The sequence below is a fragment of the Oryctolagus cuniculus genome, chromosome 9 (genome assembly GCF_964237555.1).
Source record: "Oryctolagus cuniculus chromosome 9, mOryCun1.1, whole genome shotgun sequence".
NCBI lineage: Eukaryota > Metazoa > Chordata > Mammalia > Lagomorpha > Leporidae > Oryctolagus > Oryctolagus cuniculus.
The window spans coordinates 103,252,317-103,278,138 of NC_091440.1; the positions used below are offsets into that span (position 1 = coordinate 103,252,317).

At 55.5% G+C, this 25,822-nt stretch overlaps 1 protein-coding gene across 2 annotated transcripts in view; it reads right to left on the bottom strand.

Moving 5' to 3' along the window:
• CD9 (CD9 molecule) overlaps positions 1–25,096 on the bottom strand; it is a 35,573-nt gene extending 10,477 nt beyond the window's left edge. The window contains exons 1-2 of one of the 2 annotated variants that reach the window (XM_051850195.2): positions 24,834–25,096; positions 1,184–1,289 (exon numbers count right to left, since the gene is read on the bottom strand). In XM_051850195.2, the coding sequence (XP_051706155.1) occupies positions 1,184–1,289; positions 24,834–24,899 (172 nt within the window). In that variant the 5' untranslated portion in view covers positions 24,900–25,096. Of the gene's footprint in view, positions 1–1,183; positions 1,290–7,881; positions 8,041–24,833 lie in introns of those variants that run through there. The other variant, XM_070049341.1, reaches the window with a different exon arrangement.
• Between the last annotated feature and the right edge of the window lie 726 nt (positions 25,097–25,822).

The following is a 25,822-nucleotide window of genomic DNA, read 5'->3' on the forward strand; positions in this document are numbered from 1 at the left end:
TGCTGGCACTGCAGGCAGTGGTTTTAACTGCAACGCCACAGTGCTGGCCCCTCCCATTCCTTTTAGAGAAACTTTCACATGTTTAAGATGGCACCCTTTCCTCTAAAGCAAAAGTAGTTTTGAAAACAAACAGAGGGGTCGGCACTGTGGTGTAGCAGGTAAAGCTGTCACCTGCAGTGCCGGCATCCCATATGGACGCCGGTTCGAGTTCCGGCTACTCCACTTCTGATCCAGCTCTCTGCTATGGCCTGGGAGGGCAGTGGAAGATGACCCAAGTCCCTGGGTCCCTGTACCTGTGTGGGAAACCTGGAAAAAGCTCCAGGCTCCTGACTTCAGATAAGCACAGCTCTGGCAGTTGAGGCCCATTGGGAAGTGAATCAGCAGGTGGAGACCTCTCTCTCTCTCTCTCTCTCTCTCTCTCTCTCTGTAACTCTGACTTTCAAATAAATAAATAAATCTTTAAAAAAAAAAAAAGAAAACAAGTAGAACCAAGCATCATGCATTTACCCTCCAGGGAGCCCCTGGAGTCTCTCCTATTACTTTTTCTTCTCCTACTTTTTAAAAAAGATTTATTTTATTTATTTGAAAGGCAGAGTGACACAGAGAGCTCCCATCTGCTGGTTCACTCCCCAAATGGCTGCAACAGCCAGGTCTGAGCTAAGCAAAACCTTGAACTCCACCCAGGTCTCCTACATTGGAAGTGGAGCAGCTGGGACTCAAACTGGTGCTGCGATACAGGATGTCGGCATGGCGGCGGTGTTTCACCTGTGGAGCCATGACGCCGGCCCTCTACTACTCCCAGCCAGGCTTTCCAGGAGGCTTAAGAGCCCTCGCCCTCCTGCTGGCACTGCAGATCCCAGGGACAAAGGTTTCTGAAGGACGGAAATGATGATGCCCGAGAAGACGTGTAATTAGGAGCGAGTGACAGCATCAGGGACAAGCAGAGCGAGCCAGCTCCACATCAGACGCCACCCAGAATGCCAGAGCAGCCGGCATGAAAAGAAACCACATCAGTCAAATGCAAATGCATGGGGCACGGCTAAACAAAAAACCTACACAGCTTGAAAGAGACACGACTGGCAAATGCGGCCAGAGCAGAAGTCTTTCCCAAGCCCACGTGCCAGGGTCGGCACGGAAACTCCAAAGTCGAGGAAGCACCAAGTGCCCCCGCCCTCTGTCTCACCTGTGTAGAAGCTAGAGTTGTTATTCTTATCTTGCTCGAAGATGCTCTTGGTCTGAGAGTCGAATCGGAGCCATAGCCCAATGGCGAGGACGGCAATGCCGGCAAGCTGCAAGATACACGGGACACAGGCGTTAGTTCTGAGCACCAGCTACCTGGATGCAGGAGGGGAGGCTTCAGGCTTGCCAAGGATTTGGGGATTTCTCAGTCTCTGTTCCTCACAAGGACCTGGCAGCAGCAGGAGTCGGTGTGGAGTGTATGTATGTGTGTGATCAACCCAGTTTCTCTAAGTGTCTGTGCGCTGGCAAGAAACAAGCACCTATTAGCAATATAGCAACAGAGTGACTATCTGACGGGTAATAGAATACTACACAGGTGTCGAGCTGTGGAGTAGCGGGTTGGTTGAGCCGCTGTCTGCAATGACAGCATCCCACATGGGTACTGGTTCGATCCCTGGCTGCTCCACTTCCCATCCAGCTCCCTGCTAATGCACCTGGGAAAGCAGTGGAAAACAGCCCATGTGCTTGGGCCTTTGCACCCATGTGGGAGACCAGAAGAAGCTCTTCACTCCTGGCTTCGGTCTGGCCCAGTCCCGGCTGTTATTGCCATTTGGAGAGGGAACCAGTGGATGGAAGACTTTTCTCTATATATCCCTGCCTCTCTGTAACTCTACCTTTCAAGTAAATAAATAAATGAAAACAAGGAAAAGCTTTAGATAAAAAAAAAAAAATACAGCAGTGACAATGAGTAACTACAGCCACATGCAACATTATGAGAGCATCTCTCAAAGTTACACAAAGAAGCAAGAGCCAGGAGAACACAGTCCAAAATCAGTGTTCTGTGCAGGGCTGCACATATACATACGTATGCAAATATGTGCATGCAAATGATAACGGAAACCAGAGAAAATGATGACCACAAACTCAGTGGTGACTTCTGGGTAGACGGAGGGACAAGCACTCGGGGAAGAGGAGGTAGTGGCAAGGGGCATATCTAGGGTGCTGGTAGTGCTCCCATTGTTTTTTTTTTTTTTTTAAACTAGTTATTTATTTAAGAGGCAGAGACAGAGAAGGTGAGCGAGTTTCCATCATTCCTCAAAGGCCTGCAGCGGCCCCTGGCTTGGGCTGCAACCAGGATTCAGGCCTCCCTGGGAGTGGTGGGAGCCCAATCACTCGAGCTGTCACCACCGCCTCCCATCTGCGTTAGCAGGCAGCTGGAGTTGAGAACAGGGCCAGGTAGCAATGTGGGTACTCCACTATGGAACCACTGGCACAGACACCTGGCCTTGGAGACCGCACTGCTTAGCAAACGACACACCAGGGCCTCCCCTCACTGCCCCTCTCACAAGGCTGAATCCCAGCCTGCACCGCTGAACAGGCCAAGGAGGCGGCCTCCTGCCAAGCCCCACCCCAGCGCCAGCTCCCATTGTCGCCCGTACCAGGGCTTGCCGGGGGAGTGACTCACAGGCCTCCAGCGAAGTGACCGGCTGCACGAATGAGTGGGCGGGCTCCGGGCCAGCGCCTGGTTTCCAAGATTTGCTGACCCCCCTCCACCCGCAAACAGAGGGGCTCTTATGCAGAGCCCAGCTCTCCAGGGACCTTGATTCTCTGCCCCAGGAGCTGGCAACATCCGTGGTGTGCACAGGCCCTCTTTCCTCCTCTCCTGTTCCTCACCGAGTGGCAGTGGGTGAGATGTGCTGGGTGGAGAGAGGAAGTAGAGCCCCCCACCCCCAACTCCTGGGTGGCCACAGCCTTGCCTGCACCTCCAGTGGTGCAGGCTGATTTGTCCCCATCACAGGGGCATTTCCATAGAGTGGCCTACAATTGCTGGCTGAGTGTTTTCCCACCTGGAGTGGCAGGATGGGGCCCTGTCTTCCTCTTGGCCTGCAGCTAACTAATGAAGGAGACTGCCTTCAACGGAGGTGGTGCCAATGGGCCTTAGGAGAACAACATAACCCGAGCAGCGTGAAAGTCAAGAGCATGGCCCCATGGCCCTCTGCACACTCAGCCCCTTCCCAGACCTCTTGGTCCCTGTGTTACAGAAGGCAATGTCCAGCATCACTTAGAACCACACAAGGCCAAGTGCCTGGCAGCTGTAGGCCGAAGAGAACAGTGCACAATGTCAGGCTTGAAGGGGTGGGAATTTTACGGTGAAAATGCACCTGAGGGGCAGCTATTTGGCCGAGCAGTTAAGATGCCTGCATCCCCGGCCGGCGTTATGGTATGGCAGTTTATGCCACCTCCTACAACACCGGCACCACGCATGGGCAAGGGCTGGAGTCCCGGCGGCTCCATTACTGATCCAGCTCCCTGCTAATGCCTGGGAAAGCAGCCAAAGATGACCCAAGTGCTTGGGCCCCTGCCACCCATGTGGGAGACTCAGATGGGAGTTCCAGGGTCCAGGCTTCAGCATGGTCAAGCCCTGGTCATTGGGGCCATTTGGGGAGTAAACCAGTGGATGGATGGAAGATAGAGCTCTCTCTCTCTCTCTCCCTGCCACCCCACCCCCAACTGCCTTTCAAATAAATCAATATTAAAAAAAAAAAAGATGCTTGCATCCCATATCAAAGTGTCTGGTTAGAGTCCCAGCTCTGCTCCTGATTCCAGCTTCCTGCTAATGCAGACCCCAGGAGGCAGTTGGTGATGGCTTAAGGAGTTGGGTCCCTGCTGCCCACATGAAGACCGGACTGGGAACCTGGTCCAGTTCTAGTTGTTGTGTGCATCTGGGGAGTAAACCAGTGGGTGGGAGCACTCTCTCTCTCTCAAAAATAAATGAAAGAGGAAGAGGAAGAGGAAGAGGAGGAGGAGAGTCTGAGAGCTTTGGGTTCAGTGACACACGGGGGCCAGGATTTCTTATCAGTGAGACATGATGAGGTCTCCTGGCCTAATCCATGGGGAAGAAGGAGGAGTCTTTCCCACGCTGGACCCAGCCCAGATGCCCTCATTCAGACTCTGGGTTCTCCGAGTTCCCATGAGCACCACTCTCAGAGCGGGGGAGTGCTTGCGCCCAGCTGGGAGCAGCCCGGGCTAAAAACCTGGGTGTGGCTCAGCCCCACGTGCACACTGAGAGGGTCTTGCCACTGCGGAAGGCAGGATCTGACCTTGCTCCCCTATGGCAGGAAGTGATCCCTTCCCACCCCTGGGGGCTGGAAGGCTCAGGCTGCTGGATCCCAGCGTGTATGACCTGAAAGCTAGGCTGCAGCCCCCAAGGCCGGGGTCCTCAGGCTGGTCTCCACTGGGGTTAGCCCTGAACCCTCTTCCTCTTGTCTTGGTTTTGGAGACAATGCCTAGCGGTGCTCCTCAGGGAGCCTTCTGTTCTGGGCTTGGCGCCAATCAAAGATTTTCCCTCAGCTCATCCCATCCCCCTACGGAGGGAAGCTCCTGCCCCACCCCCATCCCATCCAAAGGACTAAGCAGAGGTGCACTCTGTATGGGGGCTCCGCATGGGGGTCTCGGAGGAACAGTTCTACATTTTGAGGACCCCAGGGGACCCAGCTACGACCAGGGATAAGGCCCCTGCCACTGACAAGACAGCTGTGCTTGCGAGCTGTGCAAGTCTGGTCACCTCTCTGGTCCATGGGTGCAGAGGTGGTCAGGACACGGGAGACCTGGAAGCAGCAGGGAAAGAAGTCCTTCAGGCCTCACCTTGGCCATGGGACAGGAGTGGGGACCCCAAACCTGACATCCGGCCGCCTGGCGGCCAACACCACAAAGTGCGGCTACAGTGAGGAAGGAGAGGCAGCTGCCCCTGGGGGAATGGAAGAAGCTATAATGCAGATCACTCTTTCACACCTCAAAACTCACTGTGAGAGTGGGGGGTCAAGAAACCAGAGGGGAAGGGAGAGTCAGGTGCCTTTACAAAAAGAAAAGATTTTATTTATTTATTTGAAAGGCAGACGACAGAGGGGGAGACACAGAGATCTTCCATGCGCTGGTTCACTCCCCAAATGGTCACAACAGCCACATCGGGGCCAGGTCAAAGCCAGGAGCCAGGAACTGCATCCTGGTCTCCCACAGGGGTGGCAGGGGACCAATCACTTGAGCCATCAGTTGCTGCCTTGTGCCAGGTGCCTTAGCAGGCAGCTGGGTCAGAAGCAGAGCAGCTGGGACTCTGATATGGGATGCCAGTGTTACAAGCAGCAGCTTGGCTGGGTGCACCACAATGCTGGGCCCTGCCAAGTTACTGGTTTGACCAGCCTGAGGGATATCACGTGAGCCACTGGCTGCACCGTGTTCTGTTCTGCCATAGGAGACACTGGGTCACAGGGCGCACATGACAGCTTAGGGCGGCAGGGCCACGAAGCATGCGGAATCCATGGCTGGGCAGGCTGTGCTTTCTAAGGGGCTCAACTATACCCCGGGAGAACTCATTTTCTGAGTTTCAGGGCTCCCCTGTCTCTGACACAGCTTTCATCCCCAGCTACTTTAGTAAGAGAAGAAGCTAAAAGGGAGATTAGCCATAGGACTAAAGAGAACTTTAGCCCTGAAAAAGGGCGCTGAAGAAATTTGGCCAAGTGGTTAAGACACCAGCATTCCACACCAAAGTCCCCAAGCTCGGTATTAGGCTCTGGCTCCTGACTCCAGCTTCCTGCTAATGCAAACCTTGTAGGGTAACAGGTTGTAACTCAAGTAGTTGGGTGGCTGACACTCACGTGGGAGACCTGGATGGAGTCTCTGGCTCCCAGCTCTGGCCTGGCCTAACCCTGCTGTTGCTGCCATTTGGGGAGTGAACCAGCGGATGAGGGCTCTCTCTATCTCTCTGCCTCTCAAATAATAAAAAATAATAAACTTTATTTTTTATAGAAAACTTTTATTTAAGAAATATAAATTTCAAAAGTACAACTTTTGGATTATAGCAGTTCTTCCCCCCATAACCACCCTCCCACCCGCAAACCATCCCACTTCTACTCCCTCTCCCATCCCATTCTTCATTAAGATTCAAAAAATAATAAACTTTTTAAAAAAAATGCGCCAAGTCAATTATCAAGGGACCTCCAGGACGAAGACAGTTGGCCACTGTATCAGTGTGTGCTGGGTTCACGGATTCAACCTACCACTGACTGGAACGCAGTTAGGCCCATGATGACTGCGTCTATACTGTGTCCCCACACACATTTTCCCCCTTCCCCAGTTCCTAAGCACTGCGACAACATGGTAGGTATCAGGAGTCATCTAGAGAATTTAAAGAGTACAGCAGGATGTGGAGGTTCTATGCAGATCCTATGCCGGCTGAACTATGGGCCTTGAGCATCTATGGATTTTGATATCTGCTTGGGTCTTAGAATCCATGTCCCATGCATACTGAGGGATGACTGTAAAGGGGTCTGGGAGACCAAGAAAGTGATGGCTTCTTCCCAGGTGATTGACATGTGGCAGTCACATTGGCCACACAGTTACCAAGGCTGCTGCCTGGCTCTTGGCTATGATCACAGGATCTAAGCAAGTTTGACATCATGCCCAGACCCTACCCTGCTTGATACGCTGTGAACAGGTAGGGAGTTGGGCCTACGTGAGCTGGAATTCTTGCCAATCCTGTAAGAATTTTTCCTTCACCTGTCAATCTAAAATGCCCACCTTCCCAGGATGCACCTGTGTCTCATTCAGGACCAGGAAGGAGGAGATGCCATGATGACTGCTCTACAAGGAGGTGCCATAAAAATCCCAGGGAGCTTCAGGCATGCTAAGACTCTACCCTGTTTGTTTAATCAATTAAGGCACCACCCTCATCTCATAAGAGAGGCTGATGGGGAGGGGGTGTCTCTTGTCCTGGGTGTCCCACACTCACACGTGAGGGGATGTTCACTCTTTCACTGCTAAATCAATCCTGTTCTCCTGCGTGCAGGTGTTGGTGCCTCTGCTTAGAATTTTTATCCCTGAGTGGGGCAAGAACCTGGATTAAAAGGTAGGATATGCAGGCCTGGACCATGCTCACTGGCCCCTATGAAGAGCACTGGGACTGGAGGGGATGGAAGAAGCCGCCAGAGCCCCACCCCTAGCTTGAGGCCTCGCCCAGTCTGCCTGGTTACCGCTTTTGTTTCCGACAAAAGCCAAATGGAAACATTCTGTGTTTGTTAGGAAATAGTTCTTTGCCATCTGGCCAAAAAATGGTTTCCATCCATTTGACGGTGCAGGGAGAAAAAAAAAGGATATTTTTTCCCCATTGTTCTACTGGAAAATTTTCACTTGTGCTGTTTTTTTCCTGAGAAGACAGGCCAGGAGAAAAACGTGCCAGGCTACAAAACCCTTGACTGTACTTCTCAAAACCCTCAAGGTCATGACGGGACAAGGAGGGACAGAGAGCAGTACAGAGCAGAGGCGCTGAAGGAGGCAGGACAGCTGTCCCGGGAGTCCCAGACAGGATCCCGGGAAATGCGAAACCCGAGGAAGTCTGGGCTTAGGTTAAAGGTAAGGCAGCCAGGCTGCTTCCTCAGCTGTAACAATGTGGCACAGAAGCTTCAGATAATGCAGGAGCGGCAAATGGGGAGGAGAGAAAGAGAACTCTCTATTCTCTCCTTGTAACTTTCCTGTGAGCAGGAAGCCATTCTAAGCGAAGTGCATGCACGAAGTGCCAGCATCAGATGGAAGCCTGCTCCATTAAAGAGCCTTCTTCTTGCCTCTGCCACCTTCTCGCCCCTTGCCAACAGCACATGCGCAGATCTCTTGATCCCCAAGAACCAAGCAGCCCTGTTGCCCTGCACTTACCCTGAAGCCCTGAGCCCGCAGCTCAACCACACCCTGAGTCCCAGCACTGCTCACCCGGAGCCGACTCCTGCCTTCACACAGGTCCGCGTGACTCTGAGAGGCTGCGTGCAGATGGCCCCAAGCGAAGACTTCTGCTCCGTCCTCCCATGTTTGGCTCTCGCGCCAGCTGATGCCATTGTAACCTTCTTTCCTCCCCCTCAACATTTGCCAAGTCAGCCTCGTGCACAGCGCGTCTCCAGGGACAGCCTTGTGGCCACCTAGGCCACTGTGCTTCCCCCCACCAAGAGGTCCCCAGCAGTCTCCCCGCAGCAAATGCAAAGCAGCTGCGCTCTCACACCTCAGCGACTCACTGGAGCCCATGACCCTTGAGGTCGAACAACTTCTTAGCCACTTTAGCATCTCCCCTGCCCGAACCATGCTTGGGACAAAATAGTCACTAGTAAATAACTTTTTAAGAAAGGAAAGATCATGTCAATGCACGAGACTTTTCTGGGGCCAGGAGTCTGGCACAGTGGTAAGATACTGCTGGGACGCCCGCATTCCTTATCAGGGTGCCTGGGTTTCCGTCCTGGCTCGGCCCCTGATTCCAGCCGCCTGCCAGTGCACTGAGTCTCTGCCACCCACGTGGAGACCCGGCCTAGCCCTGGCTGTTGTGGACATTTGGGCAGTGAAGCAGCAGATGGAAGATCTCTGTCTCTCACATAAAGAAATAAAAATTAGGGGCCGGCACTGTGGCGTAGCGGGTGAAGCTGCTGCCTACAGTGCTGGCATCCCATGTGGGCGCTGGCTCAAGTCCAGGCTGCTCCAGTTCCCATCCAGCTCTCTGCTATGGCCTGGGAAAGCAGCAGAAGATGGCCCAAGTCCTTGGGCCCCTGCACCCTCGTGGGAGACCCAGAAGAAGCTCCTGGCTCCAGATCTGCTTAGCTCCAGCAGTTGCGGCCAACTGGGGAGTGAACCAGTGGATGGAAGACCTCTCTCTCTCTCCCTCTCTCTGCCTCTCCTTCTCTCTCTCTGTAACTCTGACTTTCAAATAAGTAAATAAATCTTTAAAAAAAGATTTTTTTTAAAAAAAGAGACTTTTGGGAACACACTGATATCTCCTCTCCTGGGTCATCTGCCTTCTGACTTGGCTTCTCATCCGCCTGCATCCTCTAACACCTCCCCACGAGAGCAAGAAGGGACTCAGTACAACGACCTTTCCAGAAGAAATACTGAGTGAGGCTGCTCAGGGCTGCATGCACAGTACTTGGTGGCTGAGACAGACTTCTTTTGGGGCCGCGCTGTGGTGTAGTGGGTAAAGTCCCTGCCTGAAACGCCGGCATCCCACATGGGTGCCAGTTTGTGTCCCAGAGGCTCCACTTCTGATCCAACTCCCTGCTAATGCACCTGGGAAAAGCAGACATGGCCAAGGTATTTGGGCCCCTGCATCCATGTGGGAAACCAGGACGAAGTTCCTGGTTCTGGCCTGGCTCAGCCCTGACTGTTGTGGTCACTTGGGGAATGAACCAGCAGATAGAAGACTTATCCCTCTGTCTCTTCCTCTCTCTCTCTCTCTCTCTCTCTGTAAATCTGTCTCTCAAATAAATAAATAAAAATTTTTTTAAAAAAAGAAAGAGTTCTCTTTCTATAAGTGATGGACGTCACAATGAGATCTTGGAGCAAAAGCTTACAAAATCTTTAGAGCACCAAAGTTCATGACAAGCCTTGCTGACAAGGGACAAGAACGCCTTGCTGTTCTCCGTATCTGCAGCTCTGCCAGCATCCAGGCACCTTAAAAGCCAGTTAGCTATCCCCATTTTGGATGAAACCCAGGTAACCTGATCATCTGGGGCTTGAGTCATGAAAAGCCAGCCCTGTCCCAAAGTGAGGTGCACAGGGCACTTTCCTCATTCACACTGATTCACCGCCGAAAGCGTAACTCGCAGAGGGCCTGGGGATCGGGGTTTCAGTGAGTCACCCTGCAGATCCTGCTTCGGGGACAGGTCCAGAAATCTAACACCGAAACACACACCTGGAGTTGAAAGACATCAAAACGCGCGAGAGCTCAGGGGACCCTGTGCTAAGTCCGCAAAACTGGTTCTAGCTAGAACGCGGGTGGCTATGTGTGTGTGTGTGTGTGTGCAGCACACACAACAGGCCAGTATGCGGGCAGAAACTCTTACAGAAGGTGGTTGAGATGAGGAGGGGCCACGAAAGGCAGAAGGGGCTGCCTGAACCAACAGGAAGTTTCGGGTGTGTGTGGGGTCGGGGTGGGGGCGGCCACCATGTCCCATCTCTCAGCTGGAAAGAACCATGTTTGCCTACAGGACAAACACCACTTCCAAGAGAAATCTTTTCTTGGCAAACAATTGGGAGGTAAGCTGCCCTCCCCCCAGCCTCCTCCTCTGTAACAGGACCTGACTGGCCACACTTTTTTTTTTTTTTTTTTTTTTTAATTTTAAATAGTTGCTCATTAGCACTTTGTCCACTCAGCTCACAAAGCCCAGGAAGTGGACAGGGGATCTTTCTCCATGCTGACTTCTCCTTCAGGTCTGCACTGGAATTCAGGTGGCTGCACACAGGGACTGGGGGCGGGTGGTGGTGAGTAGATGGGGTCGGGAGAAGGGAGAGCCTTCTTGCCTACGTCCCATCGTCCTGGAAAAGCACTGGCTATCTGGTTACTCTGGTGAGTGGTGGCCAGTGAGGCACTGTACATTTTTCAGTCTGGGATAGGTGGTGTACCAGGAAGACAGCGAGCAGGAGGAGGACGCCTGCTACTGCCCACTGCCCCCTGTTCCCAGCAAGGCCAAGCAGCCCACGGCCTCGCTCCATGTGGGTGGGTGTGTCAGAGCCACCTGGGGAATTCCAAACACAGGTCTGCCTGGGCTCCCAAGGGATTCCACTGTCCTGCTTTGCCAAGAGGGACTGCACTGGTGGGTGGGGGGAGCTCTGAGCTCTGATCTGGGTGTGGTCACCCAGGAGTGCCATGATACTCAGCATTCTCCTGAGCCCCTCGGCGCCTCAGGGGCCTCCTTTGGAAATAAATATGGGAGCCGGAGCTATGGTGTGGTGGGTAAAGCCACTGCCTGCAGCACTAGCATCCCATATGGGCGCCGGTTCAAGTCCCGGCTGCCCCACTCCCAATCCAGCTCTCTGCTATGGAAAGCAGTAGAAGATGGCCCAAGTCCTGGGGCCCCTGCACCTAGAAGAAGCTCCAGGTTCCTGGCTTCAGATCGGCTCAGCTCCGGCCGTTGCAGCCAAATGGGGAGTGAACCAGCAGATGGAAAATCGATCTCTCTCTGCCTCTCCTTCTCTCTCTGTGTAACTCACTTTCAAATAAATAAATAAATCTTAAAAAAAAAAAAAAAAAAAAAAGAAATATGGTCTGTGCTACCTGTCCTGTTTGCGACCCAGGTACAAAGTGAGGATTCAATGAGGTGACATGGGCAACGCTCTGAGGGCAAACCAGAAAGTTCTCTAGCAAGCCAGGTGTTGAAGGCAAAAAGCGAGCACGATCATCATCGGCGGCAGCATCCCGGCCACGGGTACCATCGCTGTCATCACGCTTCAGAGAGACACGAGCCGAGCCGGGATGATCCACGGGCCTCGTGCAGACAGCTGGGCAGGCGAGGGAGGCTCGGGACACTGGGGTTCTGTCTGCTGGCTTCTGTGAGAGTCAGTGTGAGAGCGAGGTGAAGGATAAATTTACTTTCCTCACACCCACAAACAACCTCCCTGAGCACAAGAAAGCCCGCCAGGAATGGCCACAGACACGTGGGCAAGGCGTGTCCCAGGGAGGCTGCTGGCTCAGACCCGAGGCCCCGGCCCGCCCTGGGCTCACAGCCTGCCTCTCCGGCAGAGCCCTCTGAGGAAAGCAGTTATTACGGCAGATAACAGAGGCTGGGGCTTTCCTGAGTTGGGCTGGGCAGGAAAGGGCAACCTTCACCCCTTAATTCCCTCCTCCAGCGAGATGCGTACCAGCCTGGTTTTTGTTTGTATTTGTCTCCTGTGCTGGACGAGAGGGACAGAGCAGCAGCCAGGAAGTCCCCGGCGGACCGAGAGCTGAGGACGCGGCCAGGTTCCCTTGCCAGCCATTGCTGGGCCCCCAAACATCAGCCATGCTTTAAGAAAGTCACAGGTGTGGAGAGAAGGCCCTCTGTGTCTACACAAGCCTCATCCTTCAAAAACAAGTCGGGCCGCCCGGCCTCACCCATCGCCACGGCAACCGCACTTGCCACCGAATGCCAAGCCTGGGCCGGGCTGATTCACCAGTCAGGAGGCTGGGCCTGGCAGTCGCCAACAAGAACAAACAGGCTCTCCCTGGGGCCTCCGCGAATCCTCTCCCTCTTCCTCCCCTCAACTTCAAATTAAGGCCAGGGCTGTTGTCTTTGGAAGGGTGAAGCCACTGGGACAAGACCAGAAGCCCTGCAGTCTCCCCGTCCTCGGTGCCCTCCAGTGAGACCACGACAAAACCAAACCCACGTTCATCAGCGGAAAAAACCACTAGGACTGGGTCTCCTTAGCAAATAAAGAATTTGAAGCTCCAGACAAGGCGAGGGCATGGGGCTAGCTTCAGTCTTCCTGGGGATGAGGTGCGAGCTTCCAGGGATCGCAGCTCTACAGAACCGAAGCCCCCTTACGCGGCCATCCTGGGCACTGGCTGGGCAGGTGCAGCCCCTGGTCTCAGAGTGTGGTGCCCCGGCCTCCGGCGGCAGCAGCAGCACCCAGGAACTTGTCAGACCTGCACACCTGCACACCTGCACACCTGGACTTACTCAGTGGACGGGGTGGGGCAGCACTCCACAGGGAACAGGTCGCCCCAGGTGACTGACACACCCTCGAGTCTGCGATCAGACCCACAGATCTGGATATGGAACAACAAGGAAGCTCAGGCATGAGCTCTTCAGAGCGGGAATAGCTTTCTATGCCTTTACTGAAAAGCAGCCCTGGGTGGGAGGCGTCAGCTTTCTCACTGTCTGGCTAAGGGAGCGCTCCCAGCCACACTACACTGAGCTCTGGGCGGGGGTGGGGGGTGGTGTATGCTGACACGACCCACTACCACCCACCACCCACCGTCATGAAGCCCTGGGATGCTGAGAAGGGTGAGGAGAGAGAGGGAGGAAGCATGGGATCCAGGAAGCCACAGTAAGTGATGTTCAAGTTGGAACCTACATTTTACATTTGGCTCCCAAATGTCCCTCTCCCCCCACCCCCCAGGCTGTGCCCTGTGAGCCTTCCTGCTTCCCAGTAAGGGGCCGGCATGTAGTGCCGTGGGTGAGCCACCTGCTTCATGGGATTTCTGCATTCCATCCTGGAGTGCAGTGCCTAGGTGCAAGTCCTGGCTCCGCTCCTGACTCCAGCTCCCTGGGAAGCAGCAGACGAGAGCTAAGTAGCTAGGTCCCTGCCACTCATGTGTGAGAATTGAGTTTCCGGCTCTTGTCCAGCCATAGCTGCTGCTGGGGGCATTTAGGGAATGAACTGTTGGATGGGAATTCTCCGTCTCTCAAATATATAAGTACATTCATAATTTAAAGAGAAGCCCTAATGACTAAGGGGGCCTGCGAGAGGCCCCCACAACCTGGTACACACGTCCCCTTGCTTTCCTAGGCCAGGCTGCTTAACACATGAGAGCAGACCCTCTTCATCCAGACAGCCCAAGCTCCAGGATAAAAGGCCTTTTTTAAAAGAATACATGTGGAGGCTGCTGGACAAGTTGAAGGTTATCTTGGCTGCTGTGTTGATTTTGGCCAGCCTTTCCTGCCTATTATCAACCCCTCCAAATGCTGGCAAAGCAAACGGGAAAATACGTCATAGCCTCAAAAATCATGATGGCAGCAACTATTATCCGTGAAGGCTGACGGCTGTCACACACTATGGGAGGTGGTTTACATATGGAACGTCTCATCCCATCTTCTCATCACCCCTATTTTATAGATGAATCGGGCTCAGAGATGAAACCCACTCGCAAAGACACAGCCAGTAAAGAGGTGGAGCTCAGACAGAAGCAGGTGCACACAGAGGACCAGGCAATCTAGCAGTCCTCTTCCCACCCTGTGCTTCCTCACCGCCCCAAGGGTGGAAGGGACCTCCTAAGAAAGGAGAGAGGCCTGGACATGTTGAACGTGGCAAAATGCTCTGGCTTAACCTAAACCTGGCAATGAGGATTCCCTTACTTGCTGCTGCTTGTCGACTGTGATTTAGACTGAGGGTGTCGGCTGCGGACTGGGGAGGGCCGGGGGTTCTGACCACCAGCTCCTCCCTTAGGTTTGCCCTCTTTCTCCCCTTGCTGAGGCTAGGAGAGATGGTGGTGGTGGTGCCGGGTGAGATGCACCCTACAGGGCCTGTTCCCCCTTCCTCTGATTTTCTACCCAGGGTCCACACAGAAGCAAAGGTGGCTTTGATCCTGTCCCTTTCTGGGAACTGGTTTCTGGGTGTTCTAAGGGTCTAGAATGTTCTAGATGAGAGTACTCAATCCCCTTGTGGGAGCCACAAGGCGTGAACTGAATAAGTGCTGAGACCACCTGTGTTGGTTTGGGAGCCAAATAGATTTTCCCTTTCAGTTTCGACAGCAAGCTCAATTCCAAGTTCAGCTCCACCCAGGGAGGCATGCTTTTGGGGCATTTCCAAGAGGGCTGCAATACTAGTATTTCTTACCCGCCTGCTGCAGGCTGTGAAGATGCTGGAAGTGAGCGTTCTGGAAACAGATGGAACGGTAAGGCCCCTGCTTGTGTTCGAAAGGGCACGGGCCTAGAGGTGAGAGTTCAGCTTGAGCAATCCCGTGTGATATGGTGTCATCGGTGCGAAGCAAGAGGACACGGATGACCACCAACCTGCAGGGCAAGCTCTGTATCTGAGAAACCCTAGGCCAGGCAGGAGAAGGGCAGCAGAGGCCAGCACACGAGCTGTTTCCGGGGAGCCAGGCCTACAGTAAGAACTGTGCATTACCAATCCCATTATTTGCTCACCAACTCGAAGGCCCTGAGAGGGCCACAGCATTACCTTTATATGCAGCTAAGGGGCTGAGGCTTAGGAGAGGCACTAATGTGCTGCCTGCCCCACCTCCAGTACCCTGGGTCAGCTAGGGCCTCCCGCTACTACACACGGCTCTCACACAGCACCTGCAGCCGACTCTGGAGTCAGGGAGTGGATCCAGAACCACCCCTGACCCGGCCGTGAGAAGCCAGGTGCTTGGAGAGCCAGACTTCTGCCCGTGGCCATAAAGCATCCTAAACACGGAGATTATGGTACCTGCTCCCCACCACGCCATACCATTCAACGTGAAAAAAAAAAATCCAAAGTATAAAATAAATTAAAAAAGAAGTTCAAAAATGTGCCTTGTTTCCTTGATGCTGAGGGTGTTGCCACACTGCTGCTGCCCTGGACAAACGCTGAACCAGTCTGCTGGCTTTGGGGCCCAAGACAGCTCCAGCCCGTGGGTGCCAGCACCCTGCTACACCTGCTTCTTTTGGGCAGTTGAGTTTCAAGGCTGGAGCCTGGCCCCTTGCAGGGGACATTGCTGTTAGGAGTAACAGGCATGCAATGCATGAGAGGCTTCTGGGAGATTTGCTGTTTTGTAAGCCTTGGACACCTGTGGGTTCTGCCTTCTACCCCGGGAAGGGTTCAGCACCATCCCAGTAAGCAGGCCAGAGCGAGTGACAGCCACAGATCGCAGCCACTTGACCGCGGGCCTCTCACCCCTTGGAGGAGGGAGGCAGCTCTGTGCACTCTGGGGCGTGGCAGGGGATGAAGGGCCAGGTAAGCTTTTCCTCAGCCTACCTTTATGGAAATCAGGCAGCGACCCAGTCTGAACAAGTTCAGGAGTTGAGAAATCCTTGCTGCACCGGGAACAAAGTCAGCACCATTTGAAAAGCAGAGCCCTTGCTCGGTCTCCGGGCTCACAGGGCGCGCTCATGTTAGGGGCCCATGTCAAAGGCTGGCTGGCTGGCTGGGAGGGCCCCTCCCCAAGGTAGCCTCTGTCTAAACAAGAAATCTCCTTTTAAGTTTCCACTGCCTGCCCTGCAGCCGCTGGCCGGCCCAGAAATAAATCCCCTTGCTGCCGAGAGCAGCTGTTCTCATCGCAACCCGAATCATCCGATGTGGGGAACTATGGCGGGGGGGATGTTTAGTCTTAGATTCCAGAATACCACACATTTGTTTTCCATTGTGCACGCTGAGACGTCTGGCGCTTGTGTGTGCACCCACCCTCGCTCACACGCTTCGGCCACGTGGGCAGCCTGAGCCTACTCCATCTGGAAAACTGCTTAGAGCAGCTCACTAGGCGAGCGGGGTCCCTTCTTCCTGGCCTTCAAACAATGCCACGGGGTGCACGGACTGACAAGCCCTCGTAAGCAAGACATGCCCAGCTCTGCTCGGTGGTCTGCCTGCCGCCTCCACTGCAGGACACAGCGAGCCCCAGCCAGCAGGGGCAAGGGCCTCGATCCCCAAACTCCTGGGTCTAACCCATCCCCTCTCCTGTCCGTCTGCCACTTTCACTGTGGATCTCTTCGCTATCAGTTAGCAAGTACACATGTTTGCTATCTACGTTCCACACTCCATCCAACCACTTCACCCGAGTGATTTAATTTTTGCAACAAGCTCACTGGGTAGGTAATATTCATTTAATTTTTTTTAAATGAGAAAACCAGGGCACAGAAGTTAAGATGCTTGTCTTATATCACATGGCAGAAATTGAACTTGAACCCAGAACCGTCTGACTGCAAACTCCACATTCGCAATCATTTAGTGAACTACTTGCATTTTGTTAAGATGAAGGGTAGAATAAGTGAATCATACAAACACACACACACAGAGAAAGAGAGAGAGAGAGAGAGAGAGAGAGAGAGAGAATCTTCTATCCATTGGTTCACTCCTCAAATGCCAGCAATAGCCAGGGATCTAGAAATTCCATCCCAGTTTCCCACAAGGGTGGCAGGAGTCCAAGCACTTGGGCCATCTTCTGCTGCCTGCTGGGCACACACATTAGCAGGAAGCTTGACTGGAAGCACTCTGATGTGGGACGCCGGCACCCCGAGCGGAGGCTGGATCTGCCGTGCCGTTTGTCTTTTTGATCGTTTCTTTTATTCCGGAGCCAGAATTTTCCCCTTCTGCCCGTTCTCTCTCCTATTCATTTCAAAACTGGGGCCTTCTATACTGAAAGGCCCGAGAGAGGGTAGGGATCTGCAATGGCCACCTGGCCTGTCTCAGAGGAGCCACCCAACAGAGAGAGCTGAGGCTTCTTCCCACTGGCCTCCGTCTCGACAGCGCCCGCCACACCCTCGCTCCACTGCCCAGAAAATCAGAGTGGGAAATGACTTCTGCAGAGCGCCTTGGCACGGCTTCTCACGCTGGCTCTCCTACCGCTGCCCCCGCCCATCGGCCACTGTGGCCCCAGGCAGGAGGACTGCGGCCATCAAATGGCCATTGTCTTTGCCTCCCCTAGAGGAATGGCCCCAAGTGCAGCCCAGAGCCTCTGCCCTTTCCCCACAGCACCACCAGTCAGCAAAGGGCAGAGGGCACAAGAAGGCACAACCATGGGCCTCTTGTTACAGTCCCGCACATGCGCTCTCGAGGCACAGCACGGGGCGCGGAGGCAGCTGTGACGTGGGAATGCAGCTTCCCATTGAAAAGCAGTGTCCTTCCCCGCCACCAGGAGAGAATCTCATTTACAGGTACAGTGAGTTTTCAGGTCTCTAAAGGGTCATCTAGGGGGTCAGGGCTACAATCTGACTGGAGTGGAAGAAAGGTTAGAGAGATTTTCCAAGGCTGGAAAAGGCACCGGTTTGTGTCCCGGCTGTTCCTCTTCCAATCCGGCTCTCTGCCGACAGCCTGGGAAAGCGGTAGAAGATGGCCTAAGTTGTTGGCCCCTGCATCCTAGTGTGAGACCCAGAAGCTATTGGCTCCTGGCTTTGGATTGGCCCAGGTCTAGCCATTGTGGCCATTTAGGGAGTGAACCAGTGGGTGGAAGACCCCTTTCTCTCTCCCCTTCTCTCTCTCTGACTCTCTCTCTGTTTCTCAAATGAATAAATATTTTTTAAAAAATAAACCATTTGGCTGTGCTGGGTGGCTGGTTGGTGAGGGGAGGAGCGGGTGTTTGGTGCAGTGGCTAAGCTGCCGCTGGGGCTGCCTACATCCCATATCAGAGTGCGCGCGGTTCTAATCCTGGTTACTCCATTTCCAATCCAGTTCCCTGCTGCACACCCCAGGAAGGCAGCAGTGACAGCTCAAGTACTTGGGTCCCTTCTACCCACATGGGAGACCTAGATTGAGTTCCAGACTCCTGGCTTCAGCCTGGCTCAGTCCTGGCTGATGTGGATTCTTGGGGAAGGACCTAGTAGGTGGAAGATATCTCTGTGTCAGTCTCTTTCTCTCTGCCTTCCAAAAACAAACAAACAAAGCAAATACCAAAAAATAAAAAACCACCCAACCAAAACCCATGAAAAAATAACAACACACCACGTTGAGTCACAGCAGTAGTAGATTTAAATCTACAGCCCCACAGCACAACGAAGGCATCCACATGACACTGGGGAGGGGCCTCCTGTATGGGGTGCACATTCCTTTCTATGGGTAGGGCTGCGGAGGGGAGGGGGCCTGGCTCCCCCCCTCCAAGTTGGGCCACGGATCTGAGGCGTGCATGGAAAGCGGCACACGGCCACCATTCACCTCGGAGGGAAGAGTCGACGCGGATTCCAACACCAAACCTTGAAGAGCGATGATGAGGAAACAAGGAAGTCCCATCTTGCTGACCTTTTCATTTAGAGCGTTAATCAATCAATCTCATTGCTGAGCGGGTGGCAGATTCCACCAATGTACATTACAAAGAAGTTCCAACGAAAATGCTGGAGAAATCTGTTGTGAATGGAACAACAAAGCTGTCCAACTCCCTTTGCGGTATTTCTAGCCGCCAGTGGCGTTCCCTCCTCCTATGATGTATGCACTGTGTCATTTCTGCGTTTGGACATCAACTTGCAGTTTGCACCATGAGCGTGAGCTAGGAGCAGACTCTGGGGTCCAGAAGCTGGGTGTGCAGGAGGGGCCTTGGCAGCAGCTCACCAGCCACTGGCCCGCCCCACCCTGGACCTTGACTGTACCGGATAAGCCTCGGAGGGTGACTTTCCTAACAGAGCCAGCAACAGCCACAATTTCTGCTCCTCTGCACAATGTGTGGCAAGAGGATTAAGCAAGAAGAACCCTTAAAAGCCTGAGGTCTGACTGTTCAAGTCCACGGTCCCCAAATCTGTCACCCCAGGGACCTTCTCTGGAGTCAGATGAGCCCAGGCCGCCCTCCAGGTCAGCTGTCTTTCCTTCTTCCTGAACCAGGCTGGTCACTGCCTTCTCAGGAGCCCACATCCCCTAATGATTGATCCCCATGAGACATTTTTCCTTCCCCAAATCCTGCAAGAGGACAGCAGGTCAGGCAGGGCCGTCTGTCTCCCCTGGGTGGGAAGGAGGAGCCTACAAAGTAGGACTTAGCTGGACACTCATCAAGTTGAACAGTTGGGGTAGACCAGAAGTACGGCACATGCATTAAACTCAGAGCAAGCCAAAGCCACTCCTTGGGCAATGATTAAGCTGAGAGTCAGAGCGACGCTGCGGGGGGGGGGGGGGGGGGCAGGGGCAGGGCAGGGAGGCAGTGCTCCAGGCCGGGCCACACCTGACCAGGGAAACTTGGGGTTTCTGATGCCTCTTGCCAAGTGTCCCCAGGAGTACCCCTTGGAGCCCCCCTGAGGAGGGTGAGGCCACCTGCCCCCAAAGGCTGGGACTGAGGACAGTTTTGGGAGTCACATGGAAAACCAGCAAGGGGCATTCACTACCTGAGGTCCATAGGTCTCCAGGAAAAAAGAAATTCAAAAAAAAATGGGCATAACCCTGTGGAGGCGGGTCCCATCGCGTTCCCAGGAGTCCCTAGAAAAGTTACGCACTTCCGAAGCAGAGCACACTCCTTAAAAACTATCCACAACTAAGCATTTTCTGGGGGGCGGGGGGAGGCAATTACTGGGTGGGTGCAATTATTACAAAATTCTCTCGTGTGGGGACAGGGCGCTGCCCTCCCCAGCTGCGTGCCCTTACTTGACGGAAAGCAAAAACATCCCCTGGAACAGCATGGTTTTTTCCATGGATTGAGACAGGCCAGCCGTCTGAAGTCAGTCTTCAAACACCAAGGCTTAAAAACGGACTAGGAAGAGCCCATTCCAGGGCAGACAGCGGCCACTGCGGCTCACAGCATCATACTCGACACCACCTGAACGCTGCAAGGAGGCGCCATGGCTCCAAACCTCAAAGGGCGTCCTCAACTCCTCCACTCGGGTCTATCCGGGACGGGCTGCCGACAAGGCGCCCACGGAGGCCATGGCCGGCGGCGACCTTAGGCCCCTCCCCTCCGGGCCAGCCGCACCCAGGCAGGAACATGAGGGGCCGGGTTGCTTGGGAGAGAAAGCGCTCTTGTAAACCCAAGGTATTATTAAGTTGCACTGTGTGCCCAGTCCCCAGGCCACACCTCCTCATAAAACGGAACGGGAAAGCAAACAGACAAAACGCACACAGGACAAACAGCTCGGAGTGCAAAGCTGGAGGGCTCCCACCCAAAGGAAGGTGTGGCAGCAATGATTTATGGGGACCATGAGACACGGAAGGAAGGCTCAGTTAGCAGAGTAGGGGCTCTGGGCGGGGGTGGCCTGTGACAGTTTCCTATGCAGGCAGTACCAGACTCGGGCTGCACTAGCAGCTGCTTTCTTTGAGCACAAAAGTGTGGGGTCTGGAAGGTGCTTGGGGGCGGTCACTCAAAAAGAAAGGGGTGGAGAGGGTGAGGGAGGGAGACTGAGTGTACAGGAGGAATCCTCTTGCTACCACCAGATCAGAAGGCCAGACGTTTGGGGAGAGAGCCTGAGCAGGCAAAGGCCTCATTTTCCTTCCCAGATGCAGACATCTGGCCTCAACTCACCTCTGCTGGAACCTGCCAGCCTCAGTACAAACAGAGCCCGGCTCAGCAGCGGCCCAGGCTGTCTGGGCGCCAGGGGCGGGAAGCCAACTGCCCCACAGTCCACACTGGCCCAGCCCCTACCTCCAAGTCAGGCAGCTTCTGCCAGGAGCAGCAAGCCAGAGGGAGGGGCTTTGGCCGGTGCCACCCTGCTCATCCATACCCTGCCCAGGCTCCGAATCCTGCTGCCTCACGGCTTTTCTCGGGGGCAGTTTTACGTTCAGGAAGACTGGCGCAGGGGCAGGAAGAGGTGGCAAAGAAGGGAGGCATGGTGCGGGCGGAAGTGCTCCTGGCTGCATCTGTGGCTCCCACTGCCACACCTGTCAGAGGCTGCTCTCCACTCCACCCTGTGGAGTGCTCTCCCAGGCCACCCTGTGCAAGGCTACCACGCCAAGGGCATGGCCCACATTCTTGAGCTGCCACAGCAATGCCCGGGGAGACGCTGAGCACCAGAGGGCTAAGGTGCATGGGCACTGACAACACCACCAGAGAGCCCACCCAGGGCAAGTAGAGGGGAGCGAGAGGTAACAGGAAAGAGACACAGGAACCAGGTTCTTGCTCCAGAGGCAGAAGTCAGGGGCAGCGATGCTGGGAGGATGAGTCTTGAAAACACAGATCTTTCCATTTCCTGACTTCCGCCTGGGGCTGGGGCTGGGTGTGAAAGTCCTATTGCTCCAGGGGTTGGCTTCTAGGCTGAGTGTGATGTTCTAACCTGTTCGCTGGTTTTACAAATGGGGAAACTGAGTTCCGGGGCACAGGTCTGGGGACAGAGTCCACGTCTCCCATTGGGTCCAGGTGACACCATTTCTTGGGAAAGAGGACCCTCCCTGCTATTTCCATCACTGAGGGAGGGTCAGGGGTGAGCCATGATGAGCAGAGTGGAGGAGGTGGAGGGCGAGGAACTGGGCTCACTCAGTTCAGCCAACTCTTCCCCTCCTTTATCCTAAGGAGCTCCAGGAAGAAGGCGGAAACCCTCGCTGTGCAGACTTAGAATCTGCGAATAGAATGGGGATGGCACATCCCTTGGGTAGCCCTAGCCCTGGTCCCCCCGTCCAGCTTGAACGGGGTTGTTTAGCACTCTGATACTAGGAAGATGTTTTCCCTCTCAACTGTTTTGCAGGGGGTTGGCGGGCAGGGAGGGCTGAAGGAAATGCAGAAACAACCAAAATAGAGCTAGGAGGTTTGGTTCTGGGGGTGTTGGAAAAACAGGCTGATTGCTAGTTTGGCCATGGGCATCAGACACCGGACATGGGGAGGGCTGACTGCACAGGCGCAGCTGTCACGGAGGGATCCTCAGGACTGAGAGCAGGGCCAGACAGAGGCACAACGTCCCAGGTGGCCCACAGCCTTCCCACTGCCGCTGGGGCTGGCTTCTCTCTCCATCCCCGCCAGACCCCACACCGCCCCATCGCCCGTGCCCAGCATCCTCAGTACAGGAGACGTGGGGGGCTCCTGGCCTCACAACTCTTGCGTTTCAAGACCCATATCGGCTTTCAAATACCAAGATATAAATCCCTGGTCTTGGAACAGAAAGGGAAGTGGTGACATCATCATAATCCAAGCAGTCTCCTTAGATCCTAGATTTCCTTAAAAGAGTCTTGGAGCTGTTGTTTGGCCTGGCAGTTAAAACGCCTGCATCACACATCAGAGTACTGGGTTTGATTCCTGGCTCTGGCTCTTGATTCCAGTGTCCCTGCTAAAGCAGATCCTGCGAGGTAGCAGCGACAGCTCAACAGGATTCCTGCTACTACGTGGGAGACCTGGGAGGAGTTCCCAGCTCCTAACATCAGCCCAGACCAACCCAAGCTACTGCAGACATTTGGGGGAATAAACCTCTAGATGGGAGTTCTGTCTGTGCCTTTCAAATAAAAATTTGGAAAATAATTTTTTGGGAGGAAGGGGGAGCTTCATCCCACTGTCTTGCATTCCCACCCAGTTGGGTAAAATAACTTAATCTGATATGCTCCTGCCACATGACCTTGGCACTTAACTTCTTTGGGGACCAAGTTCCCTGGTTGTCGGTAAAGGGGGGATGACACTTCCTGCTCTGTGTTGGAAAAGAAAGGACTTTGCAAAACACGGCACAAAGTGCACCACCATCATCTGGGGGGAAAAGGCGTTACCTCTGCAAGGACCCCAGTACAAGACAAGTGACCAATAAATACTCAGGAAAGTGTGGTCGCTGCTCATCTCCCCGTGACGGGCTTGGCAAGGGACAGAAGGAGAGGAAGGGACCCAGGGGTTAATGGCAGTGGCGCTGTCTGGGATCCTGGGCAAACCCACTCAGCATCTGGTTCTCTGCTTCCTCACTGTGAAGGAGAGCTCCCGCGCCACTCCCAACTCTCAACCCAAACATTTCCAGCATGAGTCAGCCTTGTTTCGGCCGGCAGAGCTAACCAGCAGCACCTAGCCCAGGCAGGGAGCTGTGAATTCGAGTGGGGTGGCAGGCTGGAAGCAGTCTTGACAGATTGCGGGTCCTGCAAGACTCCCATCAGCTTCCCCCATGTGCCATGGGGCTGATGGGGGTGCAGTCTGGCTGTGGCAATCTAAGCCAACAGCCGAGGGCTAACCAATGGACTGGCAGGGCAGAGGGCAAAGCTCCTCAAATGACGAGGGTGGGGTGAGGCTCCTTCAAACATTCTTTTCTGGGACACAGACTTGGGGAGAGGCAGAAGCTGAGACTGGCAGCTGGCTGGCTGTAGGTAACACCAGTAGGAGGGGGTGCCCCCCCCCCAGGGCAGGGCCTCCCTGAAGCTGCCTAGGGTCGGGCAGGGGCACACCTATGTGCTATGCTCAGCAGTGTGTGTTGGGCGTGCAGACCCTCGCGAAGGCAGGTCAGACTGCAGGCTGCAGAACGGCTCTGCTACGGCGCCTTCAGCTTGCAGAGGGTCAGATCTTAGGGCGTCTACCCCAGGGCCCCAGGGAAGCAGTCATTTGTTCCAGGGGAAGAAGTGCATTTCTGGGGTCCCAGTCTCTGCCCTCTCCAGCTTCCTCTCCTGAGTGGTGCGGGAACTGCCCTCCCAAACCCTCTCCAGCCTGCAGACGGGGCAAATGCGGTCCATTTGTGTGTAAGGGATATTGGCTCTGGACCAGGACACAAAAGTCCCTGCATCCCCCAAGGGAAAAAGGTGTGGCCTGGACACACTCCTTTCCCACTGCTTCTGATAGCCAGTGGGTGTGCCCGGGGCGCCCTGCCCGGATGGCCTCTCCAGGTGAGCACCCCGCCTGGCCATCGGGCAGGCAGCCCCAGGCACCTGATCCCAGGCCGGAAGTGCCAAAACCCGGGACTCATCGCACTGGAGGCGCCGGCGATAGGCATCAGCTCCTACTTTCCTCCCCAACTCTCCCAGAGTTCTCTCCAGTTAAGATGCTTATCGCCCTCGGAAAACAAAATCAAGCCAAGCTCGTCTTTCAGGTTGCTGCAAGGGAGCGCGGCCGCTCGCACGGCGGCGCCAAGCCCCATCTTGGGTGAAGGGGGCCGCGCGGTCCCTCCCCCAGGGGACCCGGGGTGGGGGTGAGGGGTCGGGGTCTCGGCTCTCACCCAGGCCCGGGTCCCCTGCACTGTTAAAGGGCGGAGAGGACAGTGTCCGCACCGCCGAGTCCTCGGAGCGCCCGCTCCCACGGTGGACCCCACCCGGCCACCAACTGCACTGCCCGCCGGTCCTCCCCGCCCAGGGCTCTGAGTTCCCGAGAGAGCTGTATCCCGCTTCTCCCCGCAGCCTTTCCCATGGAGCACACCCAAACCCCACTCCAGTGCGCGCGGAGGAGAGGGACGCGAGCGGCCGGCACGCCCGGGCTCGCTAGAGCCCCTCGCGGACGGGCCCGTCCCGCGCGCCCGGGGCCGAGGTGCCAGCTGGCAGCCGCAGGGCCCTCTCGCCCGCCCAGCCTGGGCAGTGCCGGCCGCCGTGGCGCCCCCGACCCTCTCGGGGGGGGGGGGCTTGGGGGCCCAGAAACAGGTGGCCCGTGAGAGGAACGCGCGGTCATGGCACGCACTCACCCAGAAGACGAAGTTAAACCCGAAGAGCAGGTACTTGATGCACTTGGTGCCTCCTTTGACCGGCATGATGCTGAATAGAGGGGCCTTGGCTGGCTTGACCGGGGGTGGGCCTGGGAACACGAACGGCTGCGGCTGCGGCTGCGGCTGGGGCTGAGGCTGAGGCTGCGGCTGGGACTGGGGCTGGGGCTGGGGCTGGGGCTGGGGCTGGGGCTGGTGGAACCCGGCAAAGGACGGAGGTGCTGGCGGCTGCTGCTTGGCCTCCGGCTGCACTTTTAAAAAAGTGCCACTCCTTAGGGCGCGCGGCGGGTTCCCTGCGCATGTGCCGGGGCCGCCGCCCCCGCCCAGCCCGCCTCCCGGCCCCACCTGCCCCGCCCACGCCCCGCACCGCCCAGCCCAGGTCCGCGAGGCAGGGACCCTGCCGCTCCCCGAGGCCTCGCCCCTGCTCTGCTTCCCTCCACCGCCCTCCCAACTTCCCCGTCTCCTTTTCTCTGCCCCGGGCCTCCCCTGGCCGCCACCCCTGCCCCTGTTACCGGGGGGTTGTACGGGTAGCCTCGCCCTTCCGGTGGTCCCCAGACTGGCGCTGCACTTGGGGGTGCCTTCGGCGGGGCGGCGGGAGCCGGAGGCCCCTTCCCCACGGCCGCCTGCCCCCACGGGTCCTGCTGCGGCTGCTCCAGCCTGAGGGGCCCCCGCGGGTCCTGCTGCGCCTGCTGCAGCCTGAGGGTCGCTGCCTGCCTTTATTTCCCTCTCGGACGGCTCTTCACAGGCCCTCCGGTGATGAACTTGCTCTTCTTTGGCACACCAGGTGGAACAGGAGGTGGTGGTAGAAGTCCGCAAGGCCGGGTGGGAGCACACCTGGGGCTTGTGGAAATCGTTTATCTAGTAGAGTCGGGCAGCCCAGGTTGCTTCCGGGGCTTGCGGTGTGGATGCCCGGTAGGAAGGTGAGGGGTGGTCGCCACGTCTCTGTTCCACTCCTCCACGCGCTCTTGCTC